Source organism: Rhinopithecus roxellana, chromosome 13, assembly GCF_007565055.1.
Source record: "Rhinopithecus roxellana isolate Shanxi Qingling chromosome 13, ASM756505v1, whole genome shotgun sequence".
Lineage (NCBI taxonomy): Eukaryota > Metazoa > Chordata > Mammalia > Primates > Cercopithecidae > Rhinopithecus > Rhinopithecus roxellana.
In genome coordinates this window covers 117,341,683-117,363,497 of record NC_044561.1, presented here as the reverse complement: position 1 = coordinate 117,363,497, position 21,815 = coordinate 117,341,683, and the positions used below count along the sequence as shown (strand labels likewise).

At 45.0% G+C, this 21,815-nt stretch overlaps 1 protein-coding gene across 5 annotated transcripts in view; it reads right to left on the bottom strand.

The window, feature by feature from the left end:
• Positions 1–21,815, bottom strand: part of TOX2 (TOX high mobility group box family member 2) — a 158,709-nt gene that overhangs the window by 59,444 nt on the left and 77,450 nt on the right. For all 5 annotated transcript variants that reach the window (XR_004052833.1, XM_030915608.1, XM_030915607.1 and 2 more), the window contains exon 3: positions 6,227–6,472. Coding sequence is in view for 4 of the 5 variants with exons in the window: in XM_030915608.1 (XP_030771468.1) it covers positions 6,227–6,472 (246 nt within the window). In the remaining variant the exon portion in view is untranslated. The remainder of the gene's footprint in view (positions 1–6,226; positions 6,473–21,815) is intronic.

The window sequence follows — 21,815 nt, the reverse complement described above, 5'->3', positions numbered from 1 at the left end:
CCCATTTCATAGATAGGAAAACTGAGGCTGGGAGAGAAGTAACTTGTCCAAGATCCCAAAGAAAGCAAACAGGAGTCAAAGCTGGGAGGAGAATGCATGAATGACACCTGCATACCTCTCCTGCACTAAGTGAGTCCCACAGCAAGACCACACAGCTCCAGGGACCCACAGGGCTTGGCACAGGAGGGACCCACAGGGCTTGGTGCAGGAAACACCCACATTTCCCTGATCACCAGAATCTATGGCTACTGTTGGGGGAGCTTTGCCAGAATTCATTTCTGGTTGGGTCCAGCCTCCATCTGCCCGAGGCTCTCCCAGGAGTTTCTCTGGTCTCACAAAAGGTGCAGGTTCCCCAGTAATCTGTCTGGGAACGTCCAACTCTGTCATCTCCCAGGGTAATTCCTCTCCTGGGTAAGCCAGGAGCATAAGCTCGAACATTTCCCAAGCATGACTCCAAAATAAATGATTTCAGACTTAACAGAAGCAGCTTAATAAATTCCACTCTTCGAGTTTCTTTGGGTATTTTAGAAACTGATTTATACATACAATATCTCTCTCGAAATGAGACAATCAACACAGGATAAAATTATTGAGTTATGAAAATCAGGGTCAGACAGAGGTGCAGTACTTTAAATTAAACTGGCAAAATATATCTTTCATACTAAATTGACTCTTTTTGTCTTGGAAATGAATGTTTAATCAGTTAAGATGCTCAAGTGGAGGGAGAAACCTTAAGCATATTTAATTTTGTAAAAGGGGTTCGATTCCAATACTGTACATGACTCCTGCTAGCTGCCATACCTTTAAAGCAGAAGACTAACTCCCACACATGCATGCAAGGCTGAACAGGCCAGGGCAGGGGACCAGAAAGAATTGGTGGCCTCTGGGATCAGAGCCAAAGGGGCTTTGGCATTTATGAGATGGCTGTCAAATACCTTGGCCTTGCCCGCCTCTCCAGGGATGACATCCTCAGTGTATCTCAATCTGTGCAGACAACGCCTGAAGCACCCTGGCCATCAGTGCATCCTCTGTGCCACCTGTGACCCTGCAGCCCAGCCGCACCATCCCTCAGTCATCTGGTAAAACTGAGAGGTGGATGGATGACAGGGGATAGAGCTGGGTTTGCATTCTGACCTTGCTGTTTAGGAGCTGTATGACAGTAATTCATTCACAAAGTACTTATAGAATCTACTCTGCATCAGGGGACACTTCCTCTAGGAAGTGATAACCCCACATCTAAGGGACCTCTTCCGGGCACAGAGCACCACACACTGATGCTATTAGAGAATGTACCACAGTTTAGAAATCGGCTTTTCACCTTCTCTCCATCTGCACCAGGAGTCCCTCAAGGGCATCTTGTAGGTCCCAAGCCTAGAACAATGCCTGTACCTAGTGGGTGCTCAATGAAGGCTGTCACACAGCTGAGGATCACTGTGGTAGGTTGAAAAATGCCCCCCAAAGATATCAGGTCCTAATCCTTGGAACCTGTAAATGGTACTGTATTTAGAAAAGAGGGTCTTTGTAGATGTGACTAAGGATCCTGAGATGGGAGATTATCCTAGATTATCCCCAAATGCCCTAAATGCCGTCACAAATGTCCTTAGAAGAGGGGCAAAGGCAGTTTTGCTGACAGAGGGAAGGCAATGTGAAGACAGAGGCAGAGATCAGAATGATGCAGCCACGAGCCAGGGAAGACCAGCAACCCCCAGGAGCCAGAGGAGAAGCAAGGCTGGGTTCTCCCCCAACAGCCTCTGGGGAAAGTGAGTTCCTTCTGACACTGTGATTTCAGCCCAAGGAGACTGCTTCTGGACTTCTAGAGGTGTGACAGAGTAAATCTGTTTTTTTAAGCCCCCAAGTTGGTGGAAATCTCTTAGAGCAGCCATGGCACACTAATATAATCACCTGCCACCTTGGGGTCTCCATCCCTTCATGATAGTATTATCACGATCCCTCGGTTTGCTTCTTGGGGGCATTATGCAAGAAAACATTTGAAAGCCCTCTGCACGGTGCTTGACACCCAGCAGGTGTTAACACCAATTCCAGTGTCACCCACGTAGCGCGTATGCCCATGCACATAGAGCCACGCCCCTTTGTCCTGTGGTTCAGATGAATTTAAAAACTTCGTCTTGAAGAGCCCCTTGTCTCTCTTCACCAGACAGTCCCAATGCATGTACATCTTCTTATCTGGTTTTCCCAGTTGGTCCGGGTGCCCTCCCCTGGGTAATAGAGTTTGGCTTATCTTTCATGACATAAAGAGGGAATATAAAATTCAGTGAACCCTTGCAAAGTCTGACTAATGGAAGAATTAAGGCTATCTGAATTTGTGAAGCCTCTTAAACATGAGCTAGTTTTAAAGAAAATCTGGGAAGAGACTGCGAGTGCCTATTTGGACAGAGCCCAACAAAAGCATTTCCTAGGAGGGGAGATTAGGGGGTCATCTTTGATAAAAAGATAACATGCTTTGTAATTATCAGAGCTATTGTAATCAGGTGGCCCTACAAATGTACCTGAGGGTGTCTGCAGTCTGCTCCTTTAGGTAAATGAGACTTAAGGGAAAACACTGCCATTTAGTTACAGTGGGAATTCATTTTTACTACAAATAACAATAGCAAATGCTCATTGAATGTTTACTTTCTGCCAGACATTTGCTAAGACTTTACATACATTATCTCTGATACACTTCATCACAGTCTTCAGGTGGGTACGATTATGATTCCGAGACAAGGGAACCGAGGCTTCAAAGGTGAAGCCAGGATCTAACTCGGGTGTCTGGGATCAACCACCACCCCACACTGCCTCCATTCACCCCAGTACCAAAGGCAGCGACACAGTGGCCCCAAACTGTAGCCATGCTCACCCCTGCACCACATCCCTGCTAGCAGATGACAAGGTGCCCACCTGGCCCTGCTCTCGCTTGTATCACCATAAATCCCAAACAGGGATGGTCCTGAGCAGTGAGGTTCCTGCTAGAAAATGAGCCCAGTAAGCAAGTAAGGTACAAACATTCTAACGAACTAGAAACCCATGTATGCCTAGTGTTCCATTATTGAAATGCTAAGCATCTGGGAATTATTTATATCCTACTGCTCAAGTTCATTGCCAAGGTCTGAATGCAAAAATTCGAAAAATTGCAACCTCAGGCATCAATGGGTTAAAACCATTCCAGACATGGCGGTGTGAGTCTGAATCGCTAGGTTTGAGAGAGAGAAGAGGAAGCTGAGGACTTGCATTATTGATGGACCCACCAGGAAAAAATTTCTGGAGAAACGGGCATCCATTTTCATTGAACTCTTTCGTGAGAACCAAACACTGTAAAATGTGGATCTCGAGTTCGTTTCCTCCCATCCTCCTTCCCTTCCTTGTCTCCTTTTATTTCTCACCTAGCTTCAAAAACAAACAAAAAAATGTGACATGCCTTACAATATTACACAGAGGACACCAGCTTTTTTAAACAAGGAAGTTTGGTGGTAATAAAAGAAGACTAAACAAAATACAGTTGAGATCGTTTGACTACAAAGCCACGTCCTAAGGTCCCAGGGGTCTGCTAGAATTGGGCCACAGATTTGGCTGTGGCTTCTGAAGAGTCATATCAGAGGTAGACACAAGCCACCCCAAACCATGAGATTCTGCTAGGAAAATCAACTAAGCAGCCCTCCTCCTGTGCCACAGGTGCGTGTGTGACTCAAGACGACAAAATAGTGAACAGCTTCCTCCTAGACATAGTGTTCTGTCCAGCGATACTGTCACGGTCCTCTCTGCCAGAGATGTCAGAGAAGATGCTGGCTGCCAGCAGCCATCAAGCCTGTTGTGTGCAAATGGGCCTTGTGACACTGGTGGGGTTCCTGGATTGAACCATGCCTGAAACCCTGTATCCACTCCCTGGATATTTCAGATTCTTTTGCATAAGTTTGAGTTTGGTCCCTGTCACTTAAAAATGAATGTAGGCCGGGCGCGGTGGCTCAAGCCTGTAATCCCAGCACATTGGGAGGCCGAGACAGGCGGATCACGAGGTCAGGAGATCAAGACCATCCTGGCTAAGATGGTGAAACCCTGCCTCTACTAAAAAATACAAAAAACTAGCCGGGCGAGGTGGCGGGCGCCTGTAGTCCCAGCTACTCAGGAGGCTGAGGCAGGAGAATGGCGTAAACCCGGGAGGCGGAGCTTGCAGTGAGCTGAGATCTGGCCACTGCACTCCAGCCCGGGCGACACATCGAGACTCCGTCTCAAAAAAAAAAAAAAAAGAAAAGAAAAATGAATGTAAGAGTCATGACTAGTACGTAATATTAAGTGTGAAGGGAAAAATAACAAAAATAAACACAAGTCCCAGTTGTTGAGAAGAAGCACTAGAATCCCCTTAAGGAGATTTTTCTATGGTATTAAAAAAAAAAAAAAAAAAAAAAAAAACCAGCTCTACTGTTCTACCATTCTTCTATAGATTTTGATGGCTCAAATCAGCCATTATTACTTTTTTTTTTTTTTTTTTTTTGAGACAGGGTCTTGCTGTGTGGCCCAGGCTGGAGTGCAGTGGCACCATCTCGGCTCACTGCAACCTTTACTTCCCAGGTTCAAGCAATTCTCGTGCCTCAACCTTCTGAGTAGCTGGTATTATAGGTGTGTGCCACCATGCCTGGCTAATTTTTGTATTTTTAGTAGAGACGGAATTTCGCCATGTTGACCAGGATGGTCTTGAACTCCTGGCCTCAAGTGATCTGCCTGCCTTGGTCTCCCAAAGTACTGGGATTAGAGCAGTGAGCCACCATGCCTGGCCTCAAATCAGCCATTCTAAGGATATATATCTCCTCAGAATGGGATTCAGGACCCTTATGATGCAGGCCCTGCTGAGCTCTTTCATCTCCTCTCTCTCTCCTTGACTCCAGGTCCTTCCTCTTTATCCCAATAAAAAGAATGAACTACATGCCATTCCCAAGCATGGCACGAGCACCCTTGCTGCCCTCCTTTTGTACCTGCTATTCCCCTAATCTGGGAAAGGTTCTTTCTTGCCTTCGTCTGCCTGCTACATTTTTACCTATCCCATGAACTTTAACTCAGTAATCACCCTCTTCTCTAGCAGCTTAAGCAAGATACAATTTTTTAAAATTATATGATTCCATTTCTATGAAATGTCCAGAATAGGCAAATTTATAGACACAGAAAGTCAATCAGTGGTTGCCTAGGGCTGAAGATTTCAGGGGGTGGGTTGGGAGTGATGGCCAAAAATATGATGTTTCTTCCTGTTGTTTTTTTGAGAAAGGGTCTTACTCTGTCACCACGGCCCTGAACTCCCAGGCTCGAGTGATCCTCTCACCTCAGCCTCCCAAGTAGCTAGGACTACAGGTACATACCACCACACCTGGCTAATTATTTTGTTTTGTAGAGACAGGGTCTTGCTATGTTGCCAAGGCTGGTCTTGAACTCCTAGACTCAAGCGATCCTCCTACCTTAGTATCCCAAACTGCTGCGGTTACAGGCGTGAACCACCGTGCCTAGCAATACAACATTTTTCTTTTCTTTTTGTGACAGGGTCTTGCCATGTTGCCCAGAGTGCCATGCCTTTTTACAGGCACGATCCCACTACTGGTTAGCAGGGGAGTTTTGACCTGCTCTGTTTCCGATCTTGGCCAGTTTACCCCTCCTTAGGCAACCTGGTGGTCCCCCACTCCCAGGAGGTCACCATATTGATGCCAAAGCTAGTGCAGCCAACTGATTTGCATAGTGCACTACAGCCCAGAACTCCTGGGCTCAAGTGATCCTCCTACACAGCCTCCCAAGTAGCTGAGATTATAGGTACACATCACTGTGCCTAGCTAGTGTTTCTTTATGGGGTGATGAAATGTTCTAAAATCAATTGTGTTAATGGTCACACAACTCTGTGAATATACGAAAAGCCATTAAGTAGTATACTTTAAATGGGTGAATTGTATGGAATATAAATTATACCTCAATAAAACTGTTAAAAAATAAAAATGAGATTATCCTATTAATAAATAATGCAAATCAATACCGAGATATTGTACCCAGAGCTCCAGAAGGAAGGAGCGTGCTGACATTAGATTTCTCTCCATGCCCACCCGCCGTGTCCCACAGACTCCCACACAAGCAACCTGCTGAACCCAGACCCTGCCCATGAGTAGAGGGTTCTTATCAAAGCATCAACATTCTTCTGCTTCCCTCTCAACCCCCTCCCTGCTGTCATCAGCAGGAACTGCAGCAGGTGACAGGGACTCACCGTGGGCAGCTGGCCCGACAGCAGGTGGCTGTCCTGTGCTAGCATGTTGGACACCATGATGGCTGGGAGGTCCATGGCCTGATAGGAGTAGGCAGGGAGCAGACCGTTGGGGGTGAGGCCGTGGCACAGCGGGTGGTAGCTGGCTTCGTGGTCCCCCAGGTGCAGGAGGGATGGCTCAGGGAGATTGGGAGGTGTTATCGGGGGGATCTCATAGTCTTCGTTGTTCTCGCTCTGGCTGTTGAAGGTCTAAAACATCAAAAAGACATGTTGGTAGGGGTCAGTGCCTTACAGCACAGAACATGACCGACAACATCAATAACAGCAACGACAATAATGATAGCAACCCCTTAGCAAAGGAGAGAAGGGATGACGCCTCTGCAAGGCAGAGGGTCAAGACGGTGCCCTAACTTGCTCAGACTCCTGCCCTATCCCCAAACAGATGCTTCCTCCCACCAAAGGCTCTGCACACAAAAGCCTGCCCTCCTGGAGAATGGGGGCCAGCTTCTCTGTTTCTCTCTGGTTTCCCACCAGATCTGGCCATCACAGCCCACCTTAGATCCATCTTTCTGGCCCACCCATTTCACAGATGGGGACTCAGGTCCAGGGAGGAAAGCAGTCCATCCAAGGCTGGGGGAAGAGTTGGGAATGGAGCTGAAGTGTCCTGATTCCATGCCTGGTGATCTTTCCAGGGAAGGTAGGCCATTTTCTCTTGTGCTCCCAACACTCAGCCCAGGGCTTCTCAGTCTTTCTCATCTTGGTAAATGGCACAAACATCCTCTCAGGAGCACAAGCAAGAAACCAGGAGTCACCTGGGCACCTTCCCTTCCAATACTTCCTTGTTTATTTTTTCCCACCTTGCCAAACTGTCCAGGAACCTCCAGGACAACGCTGAATAGAAATGGTGAGAGCAGACATCCTGGCCTTTTTCCTTATCATAAAGAGCTCAATATTTCACCACAAAGGATGCCATTTGCCATGGGTTCTTTGAGGTATTCATTAGCAAGTTGAGGGACCTCCTGGTGGGTCAAAATGTGTGGCTTTATTAAAATCGCGCATGGCTTTTCAATTTTATCAAATTCTTTCCCCCTGCATCTACTGACAGGTTCAAATGACCTTTCTCCTTTAATTCAGTTAATGTAGTAAACATGTAATTTGGTTTTCTAATAAGATCGATCTTGCATTCCTGGAATAACCCCTATTTGGTCATGACGTATTATTCTTTTTATAGATTGTTGGTTTTTGTTGGCTGATATTTTGTTTAGGACTTTTGTATCAGGTTCACAAGTGTGACTGGCCTGTAATTTTCCTGTCTCATACTGTCCTTGTTGGAGTTTTAGTACCAAGGTTACATTGGCTTGAGGAGTCATTCTTCCATTTCTACACTCTGGAAGAGATTAGACCTAGCAGAAGAGAGATGTGTCAACTGGAAGATAACTCAGAAGAAATTATCCAGAATTCGGCATAGAGGGTCAAAAATATGAAAGAGAGTTTATGTGCACAGCAGGCAGAGTAAGAGTATCTAATGGATGCCTGTTCAATCAGCATTCTGGAAGGAGAAGAGTGAGAGAACAGGTCAGGGGAGAACTGAGGAGATAAGAGTTGAGAATGTTCCAGAACAGAGGAAGGATATCAAAGGCACTGGTAAATATAAAGGTAAATGTTTTTCATACTTTTTCTTTCATTTTTTAAATGGACATAAAATAATGGTACATACTTATGGATACACAGTGATGTTTTGATACAAATAATGCATAACGATCAGATCAGGGTAACTGGCATATCCAGCATCTTGAACATTTATCATTTGTGTTGGGAACATTCAACATCTTCCTTCTAGCTCTTTCAGACTGTATAACTACATAACATATTGTTACGTACAGTGTTAAATCTTAAATCAATCAAGAAATACACATATAGGTGGGGGGAAACCTAAACCACAATAGCATGTAAGAAATCACATCTTCTAGCATCACTGTATTGTTTGTTAAGAGCGTGTGTTAAAATAGTGAAGGTCACTGAGCCTGTCACAGGACCTGGTTGGTGGTGGCCAGTCCCAAGTGTCTGCTGGGTGAAGTCACTGAGCAGTGGGGATAGCTGGGTGTGCGTACAGCCTGTGGCAATGGCAGAAAGCATAAGACACCTGAATTCCATGGGGAGGAGCCCTAGACTACCGTTTACAGTGGTAGACCAGACTGAGAGGGTAAGTGCCTTGCCACCCTGGGACCCACCACCGGGACCCAGAGCCCACATGGCCCTTTGCTCATTGCCTCCCTCTGCAGAGCTGCAGTGGGATGATCTCACAGATGCGCAGTCATCTGGGAACAGGCCATGACCGTGCCCACCTTCCTGCTTCACCTTCGCCTTCTCTGTTCTCATGCTAGAGTTCCTCAGGCTGTCCTGAACTCCCCTCTCTTCCTGCCCTACGTTGCCTCCCCAGGTGGACCTCAACCAGTCTGGGTTTCGATTCTCATCTAGGTGCTGCATTTACCCTCCAGCCTTGGTCACTCATCTGAGCTCCAGGGCTGAGCCCCTCCATGCGCAGTCAATGTTCTCGTTTGTTGATCATAATACCCCTTCCCCTGGCGTGCCCCTGTGTCCTCCCCATCTCATCAAGTGACACTACCTTCCATCCAGTTCATAGAACCACGAACCTGGGAGTCACCCTCCGGCATCTCTCAAATCCAATGAAATGCCTCCAAAATATCTTTAAAATCTGTTTCTCTCTCACTGCCACTATCCTAGTTCAGGCCACCACCACCTCTTACCAGCCCTTTTCATTGGTCACTCTGGGCTGCTCTATTCTCTTTCTGTAGCCAGAGTGGTCTCTATCAAGATGATCATCACACGCTGTCAATCCTACATCAAATGGTGAGCTCCCCACTGCCTTCAGGATGAAGTCCACAGTCCCAGATCCAGCCCTGGAAGTTCTTGCATGGCCTGGCCCCGCCACCGCTCTAACCACAGTGACCTCTCCTGCCTCTGGGCTCTCCCCTACGTGGTTCCGTCTGCTGGACTGCTCCACCCACCACACGTTGTCTCTCCCGTGGCTCCTACTCATCTCTCCACAATAGGTTTTGTTTAAATGTCTTCCCTGATACTCCAGGGTAGATAAAACCCCATTTCACACACCCAAGATTGCCCAGAATTTTTCCTTGGCGACACTCATCATATAAGTAGTTAACTGACTTTTTTTTTTTTTTTTTTGAGGCGGAGTCTCGCTCTGTCGCCCAGGCTGGAGTGCAGTGGTGCAATCTCAGCTCACTGCAAGCTCCGCCTCCCGGGTTCACGCCATTCTCCTGCCTCAGCCTCCTGAGTAGCTGGGACTACAGGCGCCCACCACCTCGCCCAGCTAGTTTTTTGTATTTTTAGTAGAGACGGGGTTTCACCATGTTAGCCAGGATGGTCTCGATCTCCTGACCTCGTGATCCGCCCGTCTCGGCCTCCCAAAGTGCTGGGATTACAGGCTTGAGCCACCACGCCCGGCCTAACTGACTTCTTATGTGATTATTTGTCTGATGTTTAATGTGAGTTTTACTCCCTATATCCCCAGTGCCTTGGTCAGAACCTGGCACAGAGTCGGAACACAAAATAAGAGCTCAGAAACAATGAGTTGGCCTGTAATCTCAGCACTTTGGGAGGCCAAGATGGGAGGATTGCTTGAGCCCAGGAGTTTGAGGCCACTCTGGGCAACATGGTGAAACCCCATCTCTCCAAAAAAAAAAAAAAAAAAAAAAAAAATTCGCTGGGTGTGGTGCCATGTACCTGAAGTCCCAGCTACTTCGGGGACTAAGGTGGAGGATCATTTGAGCCCAGGAGGTCAAGGCTGAAGCGAGCTGTGATTGTGCCACTGCACTCCAGCCTGGGTGGCAGAGTGAGACCTCATCTTAAAAAAAAAAAAAAAAAACAGAGTTGAATTGCCAGCCAGGTCCTGCGGTGGACGCCGTAAACATGCGTCTCACTCAAGCTTCATAACTGCCCTGGAGGTGGGAACTACTGTCCCTATCACACAGGAGGCAGTGTGGTGCAGTGGTTAAGAGCCAGGCAGCTTGGATTTGCATACTGGCTCTGCCACTTACTGCCTGTGTGTGTGACTCTGGGTAAATCACTAACCCTCTGATACAGTTTGGATATTTGTCCCCTCCAAATCTCACGTTGAAAAGTTACCCACTGTTACAGGTGGGGCTAAGCCAAAAGTGTTTGGGTCATGGGGCAGATCCTTCAGTAGTGGCTTGGGATCCTCCCTGTGGTAATGAGCGAGTTTTCGCTCTATTCATTCACGCAAGAGCTGGATGTTTAAAGAGACTGGCACCTCTTCCCCTCTCTCTCTCATTCTTTCTCCTGCCATGTGACATGCCCACTCCCCCCTTCACCTTCTGCCAAGAGTAAAAGCTTCCTGAGGCCTCATCAAAACCTGAGCAGATGCAGGTGCCATGCTGATACAGCCTGCACAGCCATGAGCCAATCAAACCTCTTTTCTTTGTAAAAGATCTAGTCTCAAGTATTCCTTTATGGCAATGCAAAACAGACTAAAACACCCTCTCTGTGCCTCAGTTTCCTCATGTGTGAGAAAGCGAGTAATGACAGTACGTATCTACAGGGCTGCTATGAAGAGTAAACAAATCAGTAACATGTAAGTTTCTCAGGACAATGTCGAGCACACAGTCAGTGATGTCAGTGTTAGTTATTGCTATCCTTGTTGCCCTTATCTGGAGTTTCAGAGATGGTTGGGACTTCCCCAAGGACACAGAATAAGTAAACAGTGGCACACTGGGATATGGGGGACAGGGACACAAGCAAAAGGTAAGTAGAATCAAAATGGTTGCAGGTAGTCATGAATACTCTGATACTATGGGGGGACACACACAAGGGATTGTATAGGGAGCATCAAAGGAGTACAGTCTTGCCTTAGAATGGGCAGAGGGGTTGGGAAGGCTTCCTGGAGGTGGTGACTCTGAAATGGAAAGCCAGCAGTGGGACTCTACTTTCTGGGGTGATATGACATCTGTGGCTTATTGCCACCTAAAGAAAATCGGCTCCCAGCCCATCTCAGTGGTCAGGCTGAAGACACACATCACCCTGTGGTGCTCAGACCTGTGTTGCGTGAGCTAGGAACATTCATGAATGAGGATCCTGAGCCAGTGAGCTGCTGTTTACTTATTCTGTGTCTTTGGGGAAGTCCTTTAATTGTCTTGTCATCAGTGCCTAGCACAGTGCACAGTAATGACTCATGACAACACAATAAATGGGCACAGGAAATGGGGGAATGTCCCAGGCTCTAGTTTCAAACCACAGCTGTCCTTCCCAACATACTATACACCCCTCAACCACCTGCTGTTCATGTGTTTGACCGCCACCTCCCTCCTTGTCCTTCAGCATCTTTACAATAGGTGCTGGCACAGAGCAGATGCCCAGTGAATGCTAAGTGATTGCTCAAGTCCATTCCTTTCAGTCAAAAAACAAAACTTCAATCCACTGGAACTGGCCCAATTGACCAGAAGCCTTTTGGAAAAATAAGCATATGCTGCATCAAAATATTGGAATCACACAATGATGACAATTCACTTAAAGAGGCAATTAGCACACTTAAAAATAACTAAGCATGCAAACATGAACATGCCTCTTCTGAATGCAATCAAATCCTACACGCACGACACTGAACACAAAACAACTTGTCCTGAGTATCTACTATATGCCAGGCACAGAGCCCAGCATGTCCATATACATTCTCCATTTAATTCATATGTGTTCTGTAGAGAAGTGATTATCTTCATTTTGCAGATGAGGGACATGGAGCTTAGAGAGTAGAGGTGTCACATAGCTAGATCTTGGTTGTGATTCAGACCCAGGTCTTGTGACTCCAAACCCAGTATTTTCCTACCAAATTGGCCATTCCAAGGTGCCTAATTTTCTCTCTACCACTGGCATCCTCATGAAAATACAGAAAGAGATGCCAAGTCGTAAGAGCTTTCCCAGTTAAAAATATTAGTAAAATCTTACAGGAAATCTGGGAAGAGTTACCTCTTCCTTTCCACTCATTCTTTCTCAAACCCATTCCAATCATGTTTTCATCCCACTTCCACCAAAACTGCTTAGGAAGGTCATCAATGACCTCCATCTTCTTAAATCCAGTGGTCAATGCTCAGTCTTCATCTGGCCATCTGACTTGACCTTATCAGTGGAATTTGATATAATTAGTGCATCCTCCCCCCTGGGAACAAACTTCTTCACTTGGCTTCTGGGACACCAGAGATATTGGTCCTTCAACATCACAGGCCATTTATTCTGTATGTCCTTTGTTGGTTCCCATTCTTCTCCTTAGTCTATGGATGATGACATGTCCCAGAGCTCAGATCTTAAGACCCTCCTCTAAACATACTCACTCCTTGGTGCTCTCATCCAGACTTGTGGCATTATGGACCATCTGTATGCTGCTGAGCTCCAGTTCTTACCTCCAGGCCAGACCTTCCCCCTGAAACGCAGACTCACATAGCCCACTGTTATTTGTCCTTCCCTTTAGATGTTAATTGATATCTCAAACAACTTAACACATTTAAGAGAGAACCTACCCCTCCCACAGTCTTCTCCACCTCAGCTAATGGCCACTCCATCCTTCTGGTTGCTCAGGCCAGAAACCAAGATGTCATCCTTGACCCCTCTCTTCCTTTCACATCCTACACAAAATATGTCCAAAAATGCCATCAGCTCCACCTTGAGCTATCGCCCTCTTTGCCCTGGATGACTGCAGTACTCTCCTCCCTGGCCTCTTGGCCTCCCTGCCTCCACCCTTGCTAAGGTCCATTTTCACCTCAGGGCCAGAACTATCCTGCTAAAATATAAGCTGTGCTCACAACCCTCTAGGGCTCTCCTTCTCACTCAGATAAGGAACAATGGCCCCCACCCCGTGCTATGTAGTGTTGCTTTCCCCAATCCCACATGTCCTTTTTTACCTCTCTGACATCATCATCTCCTATTCCTCTTGTTCATACCACTCCAGCTACTCCAGGCACATTTCTGCCCCAGAGTCTTTGCAAGGGCTGCTCCCTCCCTTTAGAACACTCTGCTCTCAATATCCACACAGCCTATTGTTTTTTCGCCACTGAATGGTCTTGACACCCCTATAGAAAATCAACTGGCCATAGATGTATTGGTTTATTTCTAGACTCTCAATTCTATTCCGTTGGTCTATATGCCTGTCCTTATGCCAGTACCACATTGTTTTGATTACTGTTGCTTTATGGAAATTGGGAAGTGTGAGTCCTCCAGCCTGTTATTTTTTTAAGATTATTGGTGTTTTCAGGCCCCCTTGCAATTTCACATGAATTTGAGGATCAGATTTTCCATTCCTGCAGAAAAGACCAGTGGAAATTTGATAGGGATTGCACTGAATCTGTAGATGCTCAGATACTATTTCCATCTCAACAATATTGTCTTCCAATCCACAGACATGGATATCTTTCAATTTATTTAGATCTTTAATTTCTTTCGGCAATGTTGTGTAGTTTTCAGTTTAGAAGTTTTTTCCCCTTCTTAGTTAAATTTATTCCTACATATTTTATTCTCTTAGATGTTATTATATATGGAATTGTTTTTTTTAGTTTCCTTTATGGGTTGTTCATTGTTGGTTTATAGAAACACAAGTGGTTTTTCCATACTGACCTTGCCTTGAAACTTTGATGAATTCATTTATTAACTATTTGTTATAATTTTAAGGAACAGCAAAAATTTTACACCATTGGAGGAACCAAAGTAGAAGAAAACAGAACTTTATCAATCTAGAAAAATCTGTGAAAAAAATAGGATTGAACTATCAAACATAATAAAGAATACTCATAAAATGGCAGCATTAAGACTAAATATTCATAACACAATAGGAATGATTTCAATTGCTTCATTAAAAGACAAAATATTTTTATTAAAATACATACAGTATATGATTTATAATAGACATGCCTAAAATAAAATGACCTGTAAGGTTAAAAATAAATAGACATTAGCCAAGCGTGGTGGCTCACGCCTGTAATCTCAGTACTTTGGGAGACCAAGGTGGGCAGATCACCTCAGGTCAGGAGTCCAAGATGAGCCTGGCCAACATGGTGAAACTCCAACTCTACTAAAAATACAAAAATTTGTTGGGCATGGTGGCGAGTGCCTGTAATCCCAGCTACTCAGGAGGCTGAGACAGGAGAATCCCTTGAACCTGGGAAGTGGAGGTTGCAGTGAGCTGAGACTGTGCCACTGTCCTCCATCCTGAGTGACAGAACGAGACTCTGTCATAAAACAGACAGATAGATGGATGGATGGATGGATGGATGGATGGATAGATAGATAGATAGATAGATAGATAGATAGATAGATAGATAGATCAGGCCAATAAAAAGCAGAGTGGCAAAATTAATTACAAATTAAGTACAAATCAGGGCAAAAAAAGCATTAAAATATCAAAAGGAACACTTAAGTCAATAAATGATATAAATCTAAGAAGAAATCAGACATAAACTTTTATGTAAATTGATAAAACCATAGAAATATAAAATGTAAAAAATTGTTCGTACAAAACCATAAACAAAATGGGCAAATCACAGTCAGAAATGAGTGAGGATTGAGGATTTGAATAACACAATTCACTCTTTTGATTTATTCTTTTCAAATGTCCATGGAACGCTCGCAAAATATAACCAGGTAAGCTACAAAGAGAATCTCAAACTCTTTAAAAGGTATACATTAGATAGATCACATTCTAAGACCTAAATACACTGACACGCTTTGGCTCCGCATCCCCATCCAAATCTCATGTCAAATTGTAATTCTCAGAGTTCAGGCAGGGGCTTGGTGGAAGGTGGTTGGATCATGGGGACTGATTTCCCCCTTGCTGTTCTCGTGATTAAGTAAGTTCTCACAAGATCGGGTTGTTTGAAAGTGTGTAGCCCTTCCCCCATCTCCCTCTCTCCTGCTGCCATGTGAAGATGTACTTGCTTCCCTTTCACCCTTCTACCATGATTGTAAGTTTCCTGAGGCCTCCCTAGCCATGCCTCCTGTACAGCCTGTAGAACTGTGAATCAATTAAACCTCTTTTCTTTACAAACTACCCAGTCTCAGGTAGTTCTTTCTAACAATGTGAAAACAGACTAGTACATGTACCAACCTAGTTATTAACAAAAACAAACAAGCTGAATAAAAATGGAGGGAGGGAAATCCTCCTACATACTTAAACACTTTAAGAGCAATCATCTAAGTAACTTCTGTGTTAAAGAGGAAATCACAACTGAAATGATGAGACTACCACCTGACAAAACTTTTGAGAGATGGACAATGAAAAATTATACCTTTTTATCGAAACGAATTTATTAGAAGACAAGAAAGACAAACAAACTCAGCACTCAACTCAAAAAGGTAGAAATAGAATAATAAAATAAATGGAAAGTCTATAGGAGAAAACGTAATACAATGGAAAACAAATTTTAGATAAGAAATGTAAGGAAGAGATAGTTTTTTGAAAAGCCTAATAAGGAACCACCGACAAGAAAAAAGAAAACGATACCCAAAAGGGAATGAAAAATATATTACTTCTTTAAAAGCCATTGAGAATTCCTTTGATACAGTATCAGGCTAATTTTGATCAATATTTATAATTTTCAGCTTGTTAATTCTACCATTTAAATCTTCCAAACTATTACTTTCCTTTTTCTGCTTGATCCTTTGATTTCTGAGAGAAGTGTTTTAAAAATTTCCACTGTGATTGTGATTTTATCAACCTGCTGTATTGCTTCATATATTTCAAAGCTATGTTGCTTTATATATTTTTGCTTCATATACTTCAAAGTTATGTTGTTATGTATTTACAAATCAATTGTTATTGTATCTGCTTGGTGAAGTGTTCCTTTTATTAGTGACGGCTTTCTACTTTATCCCAGTTAGTGCTCACATGAAGGTTCTCAGGCTGCCATTTTGACTATCGATCTCCATTTCCCACCACCATGCTGTATAAGAAAGAGGTGAAGATTCGCTGAGGGAGTAGTGGGTGATCTGACCTTTCTCCCAAGAGCTTGTTAAGAGTTGGAGTATAGCATAAAAGGAGAAGTGGCATTCACTCCCTGGAGATGCACGGTGAGAAATGATTCTTAGGAGAACCCAACTTGTGTCCCTAGAGTTGAATCCCGATTATGTATTCCAACAACCTTCAAGCTTTGTTGGGAGCAATATTTGAAATACATGGAAACATAAGGTGCTGTAATTCTCATGTATTGAGAGTTACATTGTTGATCTGCAGAAAGAGCTCTGGCTTTGGAGTTACACTGACACAGGGAATCTTACTTGCTGAGGGCTTCTGGTAACTTATCCAAAATGCCTACTACTCAGTTTCCCTTGCCTACAAAACCCCACCTGAGAGCCGAGGGAGCTACACAAGGAAACAAATGGGAAAACACACGAACAGAAAGTCAGCATAAATCCCACACACACACCCAAGGAAGAAAAAAAAGACCTCAGATGATAAGCAGAACAAGTAAAAAAACGGCATTTTCATTTTACAGATGAGGAAACTGAGGTTCAAAAGGGAAAAATGACTTATCCAAAGTCATATGGGTAGCACTTATGAAAATGAGGACAAGAAGCCCTGCCTACCAGTAGCCAAAGCTTTGCTCTGCCACTGTTCCAGCTCCTCCCAACACACACATGAACCCTGGGTTAGGCCAGGGCAGGCCTGCTCTACGCCTCTTGTTCCAGTGTCAGGTTAACAGTGTTTTCTTTCACTCTAAACAGTGTCTTGGTTTGGCCAATGAACTATATGGTCACCCTTCCATCTTGCCATTTTAACAAGTAAAACGCACACCAGCCAGAATATCTCAGCTACCACATCACCGATCGTTAGGGAAATGCAAATCAAAACCATAATGAGATACCATCTCACACCAGTCAGAATAGCTATTAAGAAAAAGTTGGCCGGGCACGGTGGCTCAAGCCTGTAATCCCAGCACTTTGGGAGGCCGAGGCAGGCGGATCACGAGGTCAGGAGATCGAGACCATCCTGGCTAACACGGTGAAACCCCGTCTCTACTGAAAAATACAAAAAACTAGCCGGGCGAGGTGGCGGGCGCCTGTAGTCCCAGCTACTCGGGAGGCTAAGACAGGAGAATGGCGTGAACCTGGGAGGCGGAGCTTGCAATGAGCTGAGATCCGGCCACTGCACTCACTCCAACCTGGGTGACAGAGCGAGACTCCGTCTCAAAAAAAAAAAAAAAGAAAAAGAAAAAGTCAAAAAATAACAGATCCTGGCAAGGTTAGAGAGAAAAGGTAAAACTTACACTGTTGGTAGGAGTGTAAATTAGTTCAACCAGTTGTGGAAAGCAATATAGCAATCACTCAAAGAACGAAAAGCAGAACTACCATTCATTCAACCCAACAATCCCATTACCAGATATATACCCAGAGGAACATAAATCATTCTTCCATAAAGACACATGTATGCAAATGTTTGTTGCAGGACTATTCACAGCAGACATGGAATCAACCTGAATGACCATCAACGGCAGATTGGATAAAGAAAATGAGGTATGTAGTACATATACACAGTATACACCATGGAATACTATGCAATCATAAAAAAGGATGACATGTCTTCTGCAGGAACATGGATGGAGTTGGAGGCCACTGTCCTTAGCAAACTGATGCAGGAACAGAAAAGCAAATACCACATGTTCTCATTCATGAGTGAGAGCTAAATGACAAGAACTCATAAACACAAAAAAGGAACAGCAGACACTGAGGTCTACTTGAGGGTGGGAGGAGGGAGAGGAGCAGAAAAAATAACTAATGGGTACTAGGCTGAATGCCTGGGTGATAAAATAATCTGTACAACAAATCCCCATGATACAAGTTTATACCTATATAACAAACCTTCACATGTACCCCTGAACCTAAAATACAAGTTTTTGAAAAGTCATCTCAGCTAAAAGACTGTAGTGCAATTCAGTGTTTCTCAACTCTGTTTTCACAACAGAGAATGGCATCTTATCCAAACTCCAAATCCCATCAACTGGAGTTGAGCTCCTAGCACTGTAACTTCTTACCACGGGGATAGTGATTTCATGAATTCTGCCGGGAATGAAACGCAATTTTGTCAGGCTTGTCTGTGTCCATAATGACCGAGTCAAATTAATCATCTCAGATAATACCCCTGTGTCACCCATCCCAGACATGTTTAATAGAATCTTTCTGATTCGAGTCTCACCATACATCTGATCTGGAGAATTGCAGCACTTCTGAAAATCAGGACAATTATGCCTTTTGCTTGGCCTGTCATTTTCCTGGACTAAATTTGCTCCTTAAAAAATAAAAAACTAAAATTCCGTATCATATATAAGTCAAACGGGAGTGAAAAGCCATATCGTTAAAATGAAGCGTGGATTCTGGAGGAGGTGGGGGAGGGGAATGTAATATCTTTTTTCAGCCTTTATCTACAGGCAGAACCTCCGAGCCGAGCCAGGGCACTCACACAGGAATGCGTCTAATACCCTCCCGCCGGCAGTCTGCCACACTGCCAGCCACGGTTGCTCTGTGGCTATTCCTGACCCTGAAATGTTTGGATCGGGGCAGACAGAGGCATCATAATGGGACAATGACAGACAGTCACATTAGACAGGAGTTTTGTTGACTAAAACCCTATCTGGGAACAAACATGATAATCCCCATGTGTTCTGGCTCGGAACACAATCTGACTCAAGCTGCAGTTCCAGCAGCATCCTGGGTGATTCACCGTGCAGGGACGGGGAGGCTCTGGAAAGATACATGATTGGTGGGTGGGTCTGGGGGTCCTTTTCTTTAGGAAGAAGCAGTCCCAGCAGAACTTAAGTAGCAAAAGTGGCAAGGCTGGGGATAACTTGTGGGCAACAGCATTTGAATGAGAACAGGCAGCCTGAACCAGGCATTGCCCCCATCTTACAGTTAAAAGTGAGTTAAGGAAGCTCACTTTTCCAATAAGTGGTAGACTTTTTTGGGGGGGTGTGGCAGTGGGGGGAGACAGGGTCTAGCTCTGTCAGCCAGGCTAGAGTGCAGTAGCATGATCTTGGCTCACTGCAGCCTCTGACTCCCGGGCTCAAGCCATCCTCCCATCACAGCCTCCTGAATAGCTGGGACTACAGGCACCAGCCACCAAACCTGGTTAATTTTTTTGTATTTTTTGTAGAGATGGGATTTTGCCATGTTGCCCAGGCTGGTCTCAAACTCCTGAGCTCAAGCGATCCACCCACCTTGGCCTCCCAAAGTGCTGGGATTATAGACGTGAGCCACTGTGCCAAACTCTGTTTTGTTAATTGACTTTTCTTTTTTGAAACAGGGTCTTGCTCTGTTGCTCAGGCTGGAGTACAGTGGCATGATCACAGCTCACTGCAGCCTCAATCTCCCAGGTTCAAGCAATCTTCCTACCTGAGACTCCCAAGAAGCTGAGACTAGAGGCATGTGCCATCATGTCCTACTAATTTTTCTTTTTTTTTTGTAGAGACAGGGTCTTGCTATATTGCCCAGACTGGTCTCAAACTCCTGGCCTCAAGCAATCCTCCCTGCTTTCCATTCCGCAGTACTGGGATTACGTGAGTGAGCTACCATGCCCAGCCTCAAATGACGTTTTTATAGCTACATATCCAACTGCCTCTTTGATACTTTCCTTCCCTTGGATGTCCCACACAAGGGCCCAGCAAACTTTTTCTGCAGATAATACATATTTTTGGCTTTGTGAATCATATGGTCTCTGTCACAACTATTCAACTCTATTGCTATAGCATGAAAGTAGTCATAGGCCATATTTAAACTAAGGAGGATCCCATGTTCCAGTAAAGCTTTATTTACACAAAACACGTGGAGGGTCAGATTTGGTCAAAGGCCCATGATTTCTTTGACATGTCCAGAACTGAGCTCGTGGTCCTCCTTGTACCCACCAAGTCCGTTTCCCCCTCAGTACTCCTCTACCAGTGGCTCCATTTGGGAACCTGGGAGTGATGTTCAGTTCCTCCCTCTCTCACTCCCATTTCCAATCAGTCACAAAGTCCTGCCAGCCCCACCTCCCCATGTATCTCAAATCTTCCCACCATGATCCATCTGCAGAGCAACCATCCTAGTCCAAGCGGTTATCACCTCCCACAAGGACTGCTATAATCGCCTCCTCAATGATCTCCTAACTTCTAATCTCCTTCCTTCCAAATTGTTCTCTCCATAGCAGCCAGGGTAGAGGTTCTACACACAAAACTGATAGTGATACTCCTGTTAGGTGATGTCCCCTTTACGCTCAGGATACAGTGTGTGTGAAATCCTCTCTTCAGCCTGCGAAGTCCTGCATGATCCAGCCCAGTCGCGTTCCAGTCTCACCTCCTATGACACCCCCTCATCGCTATGGCCAGCCTGGATGGTGTCTGACATGCCACGTGCCTTTCTCCTTCAGGGGGGACTCGAACATCACTCCCAGGTTCCCATCTTGAGCCACTGGTGGAGAAATACTGAGGGGGAAACATGCTTGGTGGGTATGAGGAGGACCACAAGCTCAGTTTTGGACATGTCAACATTCCTAAAACAGTTAGGATCAGCAAATCACAGACCATGGACCAAATCTGGCCCTCCACTTTTTTTTTTTTTTTATAAACCCCACATGAATGTGTTTCATGTTCTAAAATCACCATTACCTCTGCCATTTTTCTATTGTTTTATTCTATGTATTTGCATATTACATGCTACAAATATTACTCCTGATTTGCCACTTGATTTATAACTTCTGCCATATCAAGGGTTTTACATTTATGTTAATAACATTAAATGTATTAATGTATGATTTCTGGCTTTCACATCATGCTTAGAAAATGGCTTCTCTATGCTGGTATTACTAAGACATTCAACCATGACATTCTTCAGACACGGGCCTGGCTGGATCTGAAGGCCATGATCCTTCCTTACGCCACACTACTTTCCCACAGTAGCCTCAAAGTGGGAGCTCCTTTGGCTCCAAGACATTGTGAGATGCTTAGACTTCCCTTTAAATCACTACAAGGGATGCCACGCCATATGAACATGCCCTGCCCACATGTCAATGCTGGGAGGCCTTACAAGGGAGGTGGGGGTATCCCAGCTCCTACACGATCACTCCTGATGCTGTCCTGGGTCACTCACCTCTGTCCACATCACACGTGGTTGGGAGCTGCTCTTGACCATCCCAGCCGTCATTCAGATAAGTCTCCCAGCTCTTCTACCGCACTCCCTCCACTCCAACCGCATTCCTCAAACATGCCAGGCACACTCCCACTGTGGGGCCTTGGCACTGGCTGTTCCTTCTACTGCAATGTCCTTTCCCAGATCTCACCCCCTCGCCCCTTCAAGTCTTTGCTCAAATGTCACTATCTCAGCAGCACCTTCCCTGGCCACCCTGTTTGCAAGTGGAGCTCCTGCGGGCACACCCAGTTCCCCTACCTGCTCAGTTTCCCCACAGAACTGTTACCTGCAAACATACAGTATACTTTACTTTTTAAAAATAATGATTATGGCTGGTTGCGGTGGCTCATGTCTGTAATCCTAGCACTTTGGGAGGCCAAGGCAGGTGGACCACTTGAGGTCA